Here is a 13703-nt window from a genome sequence, read left to right as displayed (position 1 = left end):
GCACAGGCTCTCTGGGCTGCCACAAGAGCCTTCCTCCCACCAGAGAGTGGCCCAGCTCCCCCCTCACCTTTTTGTGAGGCTGAGCCATGCTCAGCCTTCACATTGTCCTCATTGTTTGGAGTTGCTTCAGGGCTCCCATTTCATGACGATGAAGGGCGATGGAGAGAGCGGGGGTAGATGCACACCCTTCCTTAGTGTTTTGTCATTTTTGGCAGACGTAAATAAAGTCACATCCGGAGGTGTCCAAGTCAGAACTTTGTCATCTTTCCGGAGAACATGAGACCTTCACCAGCCCAAAATGTCAGAGAGGTTTTCCTGCACGCGTGGAGGCTTGCTGGCTGCACACTTCTTCAGCTTGGTGCCCATCACCTCGTAGAGGGCCAAGGCAAGCCTGGTGGCCACCGTGCGGATGCTGGCGCTTCGGACAGGCAGCGCCTTGTTCTCCAGGAAGGACCAGAGCACGGGCAGGGCGTAGCGCTCGACGACTTCAGGGCTCCTGGCATAAACCCACTCCACAAGCACTGCCGGGAGAGAGGCACAGCTTCTTACCCACCAGCCTCCATGCAAACAAGGGTCTACCTCTGCCTTTGCTTCTTGGAAGCCTTTCTGGCTAACATCAGCAAAATAGCACACAGAGCCCCATGATCCAGAAACGGGCAAAGCCGCTGATCATCCTTGAAACTGAACCACCAATACCTCAGGACTAATTTCTCCAAACAGAGCCTTGTCCCTGTGGCAGACTTTGTACTTTTACTAAATTATTTCACAATTTGTTTCTGCATGAACAATGAATGAAATATCAAATTGCCTTTTATTTCCATTTAGAAGTTGTCTAAACCCACACTGAAGATTTGGAAATGCACTGTAAGGAGGCAGTTGAGTGATTTCTAATAAAGGGGGTGATTCCATTTTGTAACTTCCATGTAAAGTGCCAGAAGTCTTATCTGACTCCCCTTTGCTCAGTGGCACACAGCAAAGGGCAGTATTAGAACACACTTCAAAGCCCCAGCCCACCAGAGATGGCAGCTGCTTGACAGCTGCCTTAGAAACATCGGTGACTAGCCGGTGTCTTTGGCAGAATGCTTTTGTGCCTTTCAACACAGAGCTGTTTCAAACCTCAGCATGTCTTAGGGAATTACCCAGACCCCACTGCTATGGAATTTGAGCATCTTCATGTTTAAATGGCAGTTCCCCTCCAAATGTTAGTGGCATTTTTTCTTACAATGTGCACTGAAATAGGGGCATAGAGAAAGAACAATGCTACACAGGGGACTGAAATGTAATCAGAAGGCAAGTGTTTTCTCACATTGTCTCTGAAATCTGCTCTCTGCTCATTTTCTGGACTGAACTATATCAAAAACAGACAAAAATTTGCTAACAACAGGCTCCTTGCATGGCAGATTTGACTGAGGGGTTAAAACCTGAAATGCTAGGGAGACCAGTCTTATTTTCTGATCAGACAAAAAGTTATCTAGTAGCTACTTATTATTCTGTGGTGGAAGAGACTTCATTTTCTCTATGCTGTTAATCCACCAGCAGTCATCAACACTGAAACAGCTCCTGAAAGTACCCAAAACCAATCCTGCTAAGCAGGAAACGGGTAATGGTCCACATTTCAAAATGAGACTTCATTTGAGTTGAAATGCAAATAAAGTCATTGGTCACGACAGAACTTCAGAAAGAGCTATCTGTTCCCACTAAACCTGAGTGAGGACATTTGCACTTTCTAAAGTAGTCCTCATTTTTGTTCATTCCTTTATTTGAAAAAGAGATCAAAATAACTGCAAAACTATATTCCCTGTTCCTGGGGATCTACTGGATTCAAATGCTCTTTGATGGTGGTTTGAAAGAGCCTTTGACATTCCCAATCGCTGAACATGCCCTGTTCAGATTCATAAGGAAGACACAAAGACTATGAAACCTTCTATTTAAAGATGCTGGCATAATTAGCAGTGCTATTAGCCCCAGTTAAAGCAAGGCTATCAGTCGTCTTCTCTACTGTATGTTGAGATTGTCATTTTTCCAATCCTTGGCTACTGCTGACACAGCAAGCTCCTCTGAGGAATCAATTCTCAGCTGCATTTGTAGCATTGTGGACAGTGCTGACACAGGAAGAGGCTGTTTGCACAGCCCGAAATGCTCAGTGCAGTGCCACTTCCACAGCACAGGCAGGCAGCCTCAGCACTCTGCTTCTGCCCCTCTGCCCCCAAAGGCTGCCTTGCACTAAATCCATGCAAGGATAAGTGTGATAGACTCTAACAGAGTATCTGATAGAGTGAGATACACTCTGTGTGGTGAGTTTTGACCTAAGCTGTGACCCCAAGGCTCCGCATGCTTCAGCCTCAAAACTTTCCAAGAGCAAAACAAGAATTCTGTGAGAACAAAACAAACTGATCCCCTGAAACAGCATTTGCCACCATTTTTCCTAAAGGCTCACAGATGTCCCTGAGGCTCCAAGAGAGGAGCCAGCTGGGCTATTTTTAGCCCCTTCCTATCCTGGAGGTGGGTTCTGAGATGTCCCCGTGAGAGCTCAGCCCCCAGGCCCAGCGCCGCCCCCATCTCAGATGCTGCACAGCTCTGCAGCAGCCAGGGAAACCTGCAAGAGACACCTGCCCTGGGTATTGGGCAGGAGGGACAAGCTCAGCACCTCCTGCTGTGGCGGAGCTACTCTACTGTCCATTCCCAGGCATTCCCTGTAAATAATCCCCTAGAGGACCTCTTGGCTTAGAAGGGGAGGCCATACCTGTGATACACTCCGTGACAGCCAGCAGAGCTTCGCCATTCAGTTGGCTCCATTGGTTGCTGAGCTCTTTCATCAGTGATACTTTATCTACAAGTGAAACACACGTTTCTGCTCACTCTTCTGAGGTCATAGCAGAAAGGACAGTGGGGAGGGAAAGGGCAGGGGCAATCCCATTTTATAAAAGAAAGTCATATTCTGCTGATTTTTGAATCCTTTTCTTCTTTCCTGCCAGCCTACTTGGCAGGGTTAAAAGTTCCAAAAGAAAAGCTCTCCTTTCACATTTGAAAATCCAAAGTTGCCTTCTGTACCAGGAGCTAAGTTAACACATTTCACATCAGGCACCTCAAGAGTTCAGTTTCATGTAAGCACTGAAAAGGTTTTGCATCCCACAGTAAAAAGGAAGAACTCCATCCTTGGGACACAGAAAGGCACTGAGTCAGGCAGTTCATGAATTCACAGAGCAGCTGAGGTGGAGAAGGTGGAAACACCCCTTGAAGACCTGCCTCCTCACCACTCAATTTTTCAGGCATTTTCAGAGCTGACAACAATCTGTGTGGCAAAGGAATTTAGAGCAGCCCTTGTCTATGTAGGTGTTTGCTAGAGCCACCTTGCCCCATGCAAAACAACATGTGGAACAAGGCATGATTGACAGCTGGATTTAGACGAGTTTGTTCGAAGGAAATGAACTTGGTGAATCCTAAGTTCCCCTTTGAAAAAAGAAGACAAAGAAGAAAGGTGGAAAATAGGCAGCTAATGCCTATCATGTAGAGCCTTCCAGGTGGCTGCTCTGCAGAAGCTCTGATGGGCTGGTGTCCCTTCATGCCAACAGCAAAGCTGTTCATTTGGGAAGTCAGATGAGGCCCAAGCAAACTTTGCCTCTGAATTGTAGCAAAGCTGTAGTCCAGGACTTTGTCTTCAGATCAGCAGCACAGAGCCAAGGGCTCCTGGGACTTTTGGGAATTGCTGATCACATTCAAGCCTGTTGGAGGACTGGTTCCTAAGGACTGCACCTCCAAAGCTTCTGTGGGTGTCTGCGAGAGCCTTCCACAGACAACAGCAGCTGTCAAGGCACTCAGCGTTCTCTTGTGTCGCAGAGACAGAGACGCAGTTGAGGAGAGTCCATGCTGGGGCTCAGCCTCACCTAAATGAGCAATGGATCCTTCCAGCGCTCTCACAGCTGCGGCATGAACCCCGGGATCCTTTGAGTTTAGATTCTTTGTTATTCCTTCCACCAAACGGATGATCACGGGGCTCAGGGCATCTTCCAGGAGGCCTATGATTTCTGCCAGCACGTCCAGCGCCTTCTGCCTCACTCTCTTATGCGTGTCACATAGTCTCAGGTCAAAATAATCAAAAATCTGTGAAGAGAACAAATAACATGAGAACTTGATTAAAATGACCTTGTTTGAAGAGGGGGTGTGGAAATGAGCACTCAGCAATGTCAAAGGTGAAAGTGATCCTTTCTGTCAGGTCAGCCCTTGCATGCACAATTGCAATGTTTTCCTGTGGGCCTCTCGCTGGAATGGTTCTGCAACCTCATGCTGGTTGAAAGATTTTCATCTGTTTTAAAGAGGTTTAGTTGGGGACAGGAGAGTTCCTATGATGTTTCTCCCCAGCTATAAATCATTCAATCAATTCCCTTTATTAACTGATAAGACTACCTTTGCTTTACAAGAGTGGAAGCTGATATTTACAATGCCCGGGTTTCTATACAGTTGCCTCAAGTACTGAGGGCAATTATGATTCTGCCAAAACTATGGCTGGAGGAGATCTAGGTTTTATTTTGTTTGTCTCAGAACCTGTGTCTGGAGATGGGCAGGGCTCTGATCAACTCTTCCAGGACTCAGACCATTTCTCTAACTAACAGGTAGACTTCTAAAATGCAATGTGCTGTACAGCTCTCATTAGAGCAGGCTCAGTCCCTTGAAAGCCCATTATCAGGCACCAGTTTCTGGAAGAAGGGGAAAAAGCATCTACTGGGAGGAGAAAGGATAGCTCTGTCCTTAACTGTTTTCCTCCTTTTCCAAAGAGAAAAAAAAAAGCCCCCCAAGAAGGGTGAGCACCATCTTTACCTAGAGGAATAGGGACAAGGATGGAAATGAGTAGCCAGAGCTGTGCCTGTGCCAGACAAGATGGAGTTTCCAGAAGTATCCTTTAAAAACATTTAGTTGAAACCAACCCAGCCTGAAACATCTCTTCCCCACTCAAACCCATTTTTTGTCCAGAGAATAAGTGCCATTATTGCTTTCAATGGCTGGATTCCCTTCACATAACCCAACTGGCAGTAGGAGACAGCAGCAGTTAAACCAGCAGGAAATTCTGTCATCATCTGATCAACAGCATCAATATAGAAAGCTGCCAGACAAATACAGCTGGACTGAAAAAACTTGTCCTGAAGCCTGGACCTGAATTCAATTTCTCTGGGTAAGAGGGACCAGCCTGTCCCGAAGAGCCAGGATGTCCTGCCAAGACACACTGAATTAACTTTACTTCCCCAGGCCTGGGAAAGGAGCTGATGGAATGGAACAATGAAGATACCCTACATACTTGGACAATGTTAGTGGAGATGAGCTGGGGTTTGGTTTTGGACAGGTCTAGGAGGAGTGCCACTCCTTCCATCCGTGTCTGAAACTCCTTGGCTTCCAGGAGAAGGTAAAGCTTCTGGAGCGGCTTCATCTCTTCCACAGCTGGAGGTAACGTGACCTGGGCTTTTGCACGGTGTAGGAGGCGTCCATCAGAGGTAGACTCCACCCTGAAAAATAAAACCAAATTACGACCTGTTGGTAATAATAGCTTCAGTTAATTGTGACCAAAACATCTTGAGGAGCTTTCCTAGTGATGTCATTTCAAGCTAGAATATCATGAGGCTCTGAAGAACAACGTGAGCCTCACGCCAGTCATTACAGGAGACAATCTGCAAGTAACATTCTCACACTGCTCACTCAGAAACACCAAAGATGAGCTGCATCTGATCTATCTTCAGATGGCTTCCAAGGCGAACTGCTCACATTGCTTTGTGGGGAAAGATAGACGCTACTTCCAAGTTTAAATGCCTCCTCATATGGGAGGTGTGTGTCTTATAATAAGGAAACACATAATTCTGGAGAAGTGTCTCTACACCAGGCATGACAATCTGGAAATGTAGCTGAGATGCATTTGAACAGATGAAGAGGGGCGTATCTGAAGGGTCCAGAAAATCAGTAACAGAGATAAAAACAGAAGCCAGACATGCCAGAACTACGCTCACATTTTGTTTGCTTCCCTAGAGACCAGATCCACAGCTTAACAAACCCACTGGGAACAATTCTCCTGGATCAACCTGTCTCTTCCATGAGCATGGGCAGATGCAAGCCATGCTACTGAGACATGTGGTCACTTTCCTGCCACCGCTGAGCGGGACAGCTCTAAATAAATCCCCTCTGTTATCAGAGGAGAGCAGGCACAAGCAGCTCTGCCACTAGCATGAAGAGACAGCAAGAACCAAATTCCTGTCTTAAACGCTGATTGCAGCACAGGGGGAAATAAACCAAACATGCTGTCCATCAAGTAAACTATATGAAGGACAGGAATATCAAGACAAAAAGTCCACATTGAGGCACCTGTTGGCCAAAGTTGCTCAGGAATTCCCTTACTACTACTACTGCTACTACTACTCAAACGTCATACTGTTTGAGGGTAAAAAAGCCATGAATCAGCCAGGCCAAACCACATGGATGAGAACTGTATCTTTGGGGAATGGCATCTTGTTTCAAGACTGGGACTTCTCATTAAAACACCCATCTACAAAAAGACAAAAGACTACACTGGGATTTAAAAAGAACACCCTGGTTGCATTTCCTTGTCCCAAGTCAGGCAGCAGAAACCTGGCCCTCTTCGAGCCTCCACAACACTGCCCTTGCCACTGCACTGGATGGTCTGAGCTGTTACCAATGGGTGTCTTTTGTTGCCCAGTTTTTGTGGAAGCCTTCCAGAGAAGTTGTGTTCAGCATAATGCAGAAGTGGACAATTTTTATCCTAGAGCATTTGTAGGGAAAGGAAAGAATCTCTGGCACTGGTCATCTCCAGCAGAAAGATTTTCCTGAGGAAGAGGCATGTAAAGCACATGTCATGTACTTTGTCACATCTAACAAAAGTGCTCCCATCTGACAAAAGTACCGATTGCTAGAAGGCGATGTGGCCTGGGGCTTCTTTGAGCCGTCGCTCCTCTTCTTCACCAGGTTCTTCACAGATGGGCGTTCAGCCTTCTGGTTTTCCATCCCCTACAAAGACATCAAGAAACTCCATGAATCTTTAGAATACAAAATAGGGAATTCCTGGATTAAAACACAAGTTAGAACCAGGACCACTGCTACCAAGGCTTAAGGAAACATTTCCTAACTTACAGAAATAAATGGAGCAGAGATTCAGTGATGCCAACTCTTTGTTTACAATAGCCCAAGGCAGGTTATGGGTGCTATCATACGGCAGTGAGCAGCAGTCTAAAATCCTAAATTCATTATTCTTGAGCATAAATGGGAATAATGCAAACTGGTAGGCAATGAGTGTTCTCAATGGAAGCAGCAGATTTGGACTCCTTGGGGGTTGGCCCACTATTTGGTTCAACACTTACTCTCCCTGCTCCTGCACAAAGTCACACTCCCTTCTATAATGTAGATAAAAAGAAGAAAATCCCCCCCAAACAAACAAACTATTTTCCACTGGATGCTGATGGATTCACCAAGCCTCTTCCAGCTCCACAAGGCTTGACAGCAGGGAAGATATTCCCAAAAGACCAACAGTAATTATAGCAATTAGGTTTGACTTGGACATCTTTTGTATATTTGGAAATGTCCTTGGCACCACTACTTCTGGTGTCTTTTGCAAAGACACTGTTATCCTCAGAAGCACTATTCTCACTTAACTGCTTGACTGGGGGCAGAGTAGGGAGAGCCCGTGGGGCCTTGCCCTTGGATGTAAACCCATTTTCTCCTCTTTCCCTTTCCACTTTGTGATATTCAAAGAATTCAAAGCCCCACTTTTTCCCAAATAATATCAGTTCCTCTGTGGTCTGCAGATGAACAGGCTGGGGATTAACAGCTCATTCCAGGAGCAAAATGATGCAGCAGAAGAGGAATGAGGTAAAGACACATCGAGTATGTTTGATCTCATATTAGCAGTGGCAATACTTGCACAAAGGAGACACTGCTTCTGCCAAGCACTTACTTTCTTCTTAATTCTTGCCAGGATATCTTCCAGGTCATGGGTGGAAAGAGATTGTTCCAAAAACTTCTTAAATTTTGGATTATTCAGCAGCATCTTCACCATCTCCTGTCCATAATGCCTAAGGAAGGAAGGAAGGCAGGAAATGAAAAGTGAACAAAGGAAGAGTGTTAACAGAAGCAGCTGATACCTTAAACTGATCAGGTGCAATCCTTGCAAGAGAAGGCATTACCTACTCAGCAAAGAGGGACATTTGCTTCACTGGACACTGCACAGTGTTGTCAGCTGAACACAAGGGACAAGAGGAGAATGTGGGGCCACAAAAAAATACCATTACACTCTGAAACTGTGGGTGTGCTTCTGTGGGATCAAAGGATCCCAGGGAACAGGCAAAACACATCTGCTTTGTTGTCAGAGCCTATTAGCAATGTCCTGCTGCCATTGCACAATAATTTGCCTTTCTTTCACTGGCAGGGAAGCCAGAACAAAACACCTCATGCTTGCTTTGGATTATTCTATACTATATAGAATAATCAGGGGCATGGGCAGATAGTTGCTCTGGTGTCCCTGGCAGCTATTAATGGGAATTTCATCATCAAAGTAAGGGGATTTTGGTGGTTTGGGTTGGTTTTGCCACTAGGAAACCACAGATTTCTTCAAGAAGAAATTTGGAGGTCACTGAGCCACAGATAACAGCATTCTACAAACCTGCAGAAGTAGTTTAGAAAGACTGAATACATAGGCTAAAGACCTCTGAAATATTTCTAGGGAAGTCTTAGGTTAATGTGAAATAGATGTTTGGGATCCTTCAGTGATGAAGCCAACACTTTGCCTTTATCGTGTGCACCTAAGGCCAGTCAAAACTTTTTGACTGGCTAATCAGAGCTCTTTTGATCTCAGTAAAGAATCCTTCAAGTCACAGGAAGTTGGCAATGCTCTTTCTTGGTGGCCAAGCTCAGGTTACCCACTACAGTCATTTCCCCAGGCCATCCAGAGCAGTGGTCACAGCACCAAGGCTGACAGAGATCAAGAAGTGTTTGGACAATACTCTCAGGCACATGGAGTAACTCTTGGGGTGTCCTGCACACAACCAGGAGCTGGACTTGATGACCCCAATGGGTCCTTTCAAACTCAGCATATTCCATGATTCTGTGACCCTTATCCACACTGTGAGGTAACTTAATGTAACCTTTAGTTTCCACTCCTTTGTAGTTTTACCCTTTATAGCCAGACACAAAACCATGTTCCCGTTTTGGGAGGTGAAATGAAGATCATTACCTTGTGTCCTGGTGACAGTCCTGAGCAAGTGTCCCTGCCACGTGTGCCAGTGTCTCAGCCCTGGGTGTGCCTGCCAGCTTTGTGACTCCAATTCTCTGCACCAAGGACAGGAGGAGCTCGGCCGCGCACTTCCGCACCTGGACGTAGCGGCTCCTGGGAAGAAGAGAGCAAACCCTGGGCACAGGGAGAAGGAACAAGAGCAGCACAGGCCTTGGCCAGAGCCTGCTCCCTGTCCTTGCTGGGGGAAGGAGGCCTGGGCTCTCCCTGCAACTTCAGACACCTGTAGAAGGTTCTGTCCTCAGATAAACACAACGTTAGCAGGGAAAACACGCTGTGGGGCGGGAAGTTGCCGATATCCAGCAATGCAGCCTCTGTCTTTTGTAAAGATTGGCAAGGGATACATCTGAGTGTTTTGACCCTATTCCAAAGCTGAGGAAAGGGTGGCAGGCATTTTGGCCAGGTTGTCCTGATCTAGAGACTGTCTCTTGGGAACTGTCAGGCCCAGCACCAACACTTAAGGCAGCATTTTCTTCAGCTGTCCCGTTGCACTCAGCCTGTGAAGGTGCCTGTCAAGTGATTCATCATCTCAAGGCTAAGCTGAAATATCAGTTTGAATGGAAAGTAGAGCTCTCAGGCCAGGACAGTCATACAAGCCTCCTTTTGGCAGGAGCTGCACCTGCTGTGCAGGCAGTGCCACACCCAGCACATTCTGCCCCATGTGCTGCACGCCCCAGCAAGTACCCTCCGTATTTCTCACGTTAGTTGCATCATGAGGATACGTGGTTTTTCCCAGCACTGCAAAATACCCAACAGCGCTCACAGCGGTAATTGCAAATGTTTTCCCTCTTCCCAAAAAAGCACAAGGCTTTCTCCTTGGCCTTTGCAGGCACTTTCATTTCCCCAGTGGTCACCAGGTCTAGGAAAAGCTGACAGACTGGGAGAACTCCAAGAAGCAGCAGGAAGCTGAGTCAGAGGAACTTTAGACTGGATATTAGGAAAAGGTTTTTCACCCAGAGGGTGGTTGGGCACTGGAACAGGCTCCCCAGGGCAGTGGTCACAGCATCAAGCCTGACAGAGTCCAAGAAGCATTTGGACAACAATCTCAGGCACTTGGTGTGAGCCTTGGGCTGTTCTGTGCAAGGCCAGGAGCTGGACTCAATGGTACTGATGGGCCCCTTCCAACTGCCCCTATTCTACAGTTCTGTGATTCTGAGAACTAAGAGGCTGCAGGAGGGCAGAAATAGGTGACAAGAGGAAAGAAATGAGGTTGATAAGAGAATCAAGTCCCTGAGTTCCCAGAAGACCCAGGATACAGGACCCTTCCCTGCCACCATTCCCATTCTCTCTCTCTCACCCCTTCCCCCACCCACACAGGAGAAGGTGAAGAATATCACTCAAAGAAGAAGAACCTACTTGGCTCCCTTGTCCATGAGAACAGTCATTGCTCGTGCAGGAGTCACCTTCTCTACCATGATGGCCAGGGCCTGACAGGCTGCCTTCTGAACAAACTCTGGGGAGTTCCACACCATGTGGAGAAGGACCGGAGCAACCTCATCCACCTCGGAATCCATGTCCTTCCTCAAGAGTGCAAACAGCTCTCCCAGAGTGACGATTGCAGAGCAAGACAGCTTTGACCGCAGGCTGGTCACCTGGGGAAGTCATGAGGGGAAACATAAGAATCACCTTGAAAAGAAAACCAGTTGCCTTAGACAAAACTCCCGGGAAATCACAACACCTCCCACTGTGTCCAGAGGAGCAAAAAAGCACAGTAAGAGCAGAAGAGCCCAAGCACAGAAAGGTACCTCCTCTGGCACCAATTTCTGCCCTCAGACCTGCTTACTACAGACCTAAAAAATATATTTCACTAAAGTGTGCTACTTGACCCTTCTGTAATAGCAACTGCTTTGATTTTAGGGCCTTTTGTTTGAAAAAGAAGCAATTAACGCAAGGGCTGCTTTCAAACCATAAAGGCACAAGTCATAAAGATAAAAGACTCAGGTGCTCCTGTTCAAAAAAGCAACAGCTGTAGTTGAAGCACTCAGACAGGAAACACAAAACACAGGCTCAGGTCTACAGACTAATTTGCAGTGTTGAATTACAGCTTGGGCAGAGAAGGCACACCCTGAGCACACATGGAGATGAGCGAGCACACAGCTACTCTACACACTGTGTATGAAGTGTGGGGGACAATTCAGAACAATGTTCTCACCTCATTGGTAACTGCCAAGCAAATCTCACGAAGTCGACAAAGCAGGACTTCTGAATGGGACTCAGCCAGCTGTTTGATGATGCAGAGTCCCTTCTCCTTCATCTCCCTGAAAGGCAAGTACCAAAAAGATGGATTTTTCTCTAGCCAAGAGCTAGGCAGCACCCTCTGAAATGACCAGGCTGGCAGCTCAGTCAAACCATGGGAGGTGCTTTTCATAGCGTAGTTAATGAAATCATAGACTCAGGATGCTGTGGCTGTCAAAAGCATACAAAACTCCAAGAGGCAAACAGGGGGGTGTCAGAGTCTTCATTTGTGGCCTTTCTGAAAACCTCTGGCACACCAAGTCTCTCTGTCACTACTTTGTAGAAGTTGTGAGGCCAGGCCATGCTGCTGTTTCTTGTCACGTCCCTGTACCTGTCCCTGAGACACAGTCCCATGGGGCTGTTCCTGGGACATTTTCCTTCTTTGTCAGCCCCAGCAGGCAGTTCAGCAGGGAGAGTCTGCGCTGCCACTCTGGAGCCAAGTTTCCACTCTATAGTCTCGGCCTGTGTGTCACCTACTCCACTGCACTGCACACTTTCCCCCAAAAAGCATCAGAGTGTCCCAGAACGGTTCCACCCCTGGGCAAGAACTGTTGAAACCCTGGCTTTTCCCAAAACACTCCTACCTAAAACAACCCCCACAACAGCAACATGTTATTTAAGAGGTGCAAACAACTTTATCTCTCAGCACTTGCTTTGCGCAGGCTCTCAGGTACAGGAAGGTCTGAGGGCTGCAGCACAGGGCTGGTGACCGATCCCACGGGCACCCCTGGGTGTCCTCCTGACCCCCACACCTGCAGGAGCTCTCTGCACCTCACAGGGCACCAAAGAGAAAGGGGAAGAGAAAGCAGAAGAGAAAAGGCAAAGCAAAGGCGACTGCATAAGGAGGCAGATTTTTCATGCTTATCCCAGTGGGAATGGAGGCCTTATCCCCCTGTGTGAATGAAGCATCCAGCAGAGAGTGGATGCTAACCCAGACATCACAAAGAGAACCAGTATCACCTGGCATTTGTAGACTTATCACCTCTGGGCCTCCTTCTGTCTGTGTAAAATGTTGGGACACATTGTGAGTATTGACAAAACATCTCAGGCCCATATGAAGCAGTGAGAAGGAAAAGTTGAATTCCAAAAATGCAAGGTTCCTAGAGGATTTTCTTTCTTTTTCCTTCTCTTCTGCCATGAGCCCTTCAGAAGTAATGACAGACTGAGGGACTTGAAAGCACAACTCAGTCGGTTTCTCAGAAAGAGGAACTCCCTGAAGCTGCTTCTGGGACTGCCATGCAGGAGGTCACAGGGAGACCCTGTCACCTGCCATTGCTGCAGCAGTGGGAGCAGAGAGGAATCTTACTCAGTCCCACTGGCCTAGTGGCCCAAGGCACCCAAACCTGCACTCCAAACTGCTGCCATCCTGCTTCTCCCTTCAGCCAGCAAATCATGTCGTTCCAGGGCCTTCTCTCTCCCCTCAAGATTTCCTTTGCAGCCCCGTGGAGCAGCAGGCAAAGCGAAGAAGCAGCACGGACCTGCTGCAGCTGGAGCACTGCTGCAGAGCAAGGCTGAGAAAAGGCTGCTCTCAAATCTTGATCCTCTCAGTGCTCTGCAGTGGTTTCAGCAGTGCCCTTCGGCCCTCTGGGCTCTCGGGGCTCAGAGGCAGCAGCAAGACTCACTTCTAACCAACCTTAATGCTAAGAGGGACGCAGCGTGAACGGGGCCTTTCTTACCAGTCGTCGCTGCCGAGCGAGGACAGTGCCTCCTGCAAGGACTGCTGTGGGTCTGCAGAGGCCGTGTCCTTCTGCCCAGTCCCACGGCGCGGCTGCTCTCGGCGCTGGGCACCAGCGGCCGTCTGCGAGGTCACTGTAAGGACAGGGTCGGCCATGGGCGCTGCAGCCCCGGGCAGGGCACCCCGCCATGGAGCGGCCTGCAGCCCATCTCCCAGCCAGGGCTCCCTGGGCACACACGGGCACTGGGGCAGAGGCTTCCCTGCTGCCTGGCGCCTTGGGCTCCTTGCTTTCCCCCAGCCTCCCTGGCTGGGCACAGCTCCAGGCTGAACCTGACCATGGCCCCGCAGCGCCAGCTCCCCAGTGCCACAGGGGCCACAGCCAGCGGCAGGTTCCTGCGGCCGCAGAGCTCCCGCTCCCTGCCAGACAGGGCCGGCAGCAGGGCTGGCCAGCCAGGAGGGAGCCTCTCAGGTGCCTCTCTTGTCTCAGCGCCCTGATTTCCCCCAGCCCTGGGGATG

The 13703-nt window shown here is 48.3% G+C and overlaps 1 protein-coding gene across 1 annotated transcript; it reads right to left on the bottom strand.

The window, feature by feature from the left end:
• Positions 1-285: 285 nt before the first annotated feature.
• On the bottom strand, positions 286-13343 carry LOC146764946 (TOG array regulator of axonemal microtubules protein 2-like). The gene is made up of 10 exons (XM_085563380.1): positions 13189-13343; positions 11430-11535; positions 10634-10869; positions 9221-9373; positions 7946-8063; positions 6899-7002; positions 5291-5495; positions 3885-4101; positions 2744-2830; positions 286-521 (listed from the first exon to the last, which is right to left on the bottom strand). Exons 1-10 carry the CDS (start codon positions 13341-13343, stop codon positions 286-288), a joined length of 1617 nt encoding a protein of 538 aa, XP_085419506.1.
• Positions 13344-13703: the final 360 nt, after the last annotated feature.

Source organism: Lonchura striata, chromosome 30 (genome assembly GCF_050655825.1).
Source record: "Lonchura striata isolate lonStrDom1 chromosome 30, ASM5065582v1, whole genome shotgun sequence".
Taxonomy (NCBI): domain Eukaryota; kingdom Metazoa; phylum Chordata; class Aves; order Passeriformes; family Estrildidae; genus Lonchura; species Lonchura striata.
Note: the sequence above shows the minus strand (reverse complement) of the source record. Positions and strands in the feature narration are given on the sequence as shown.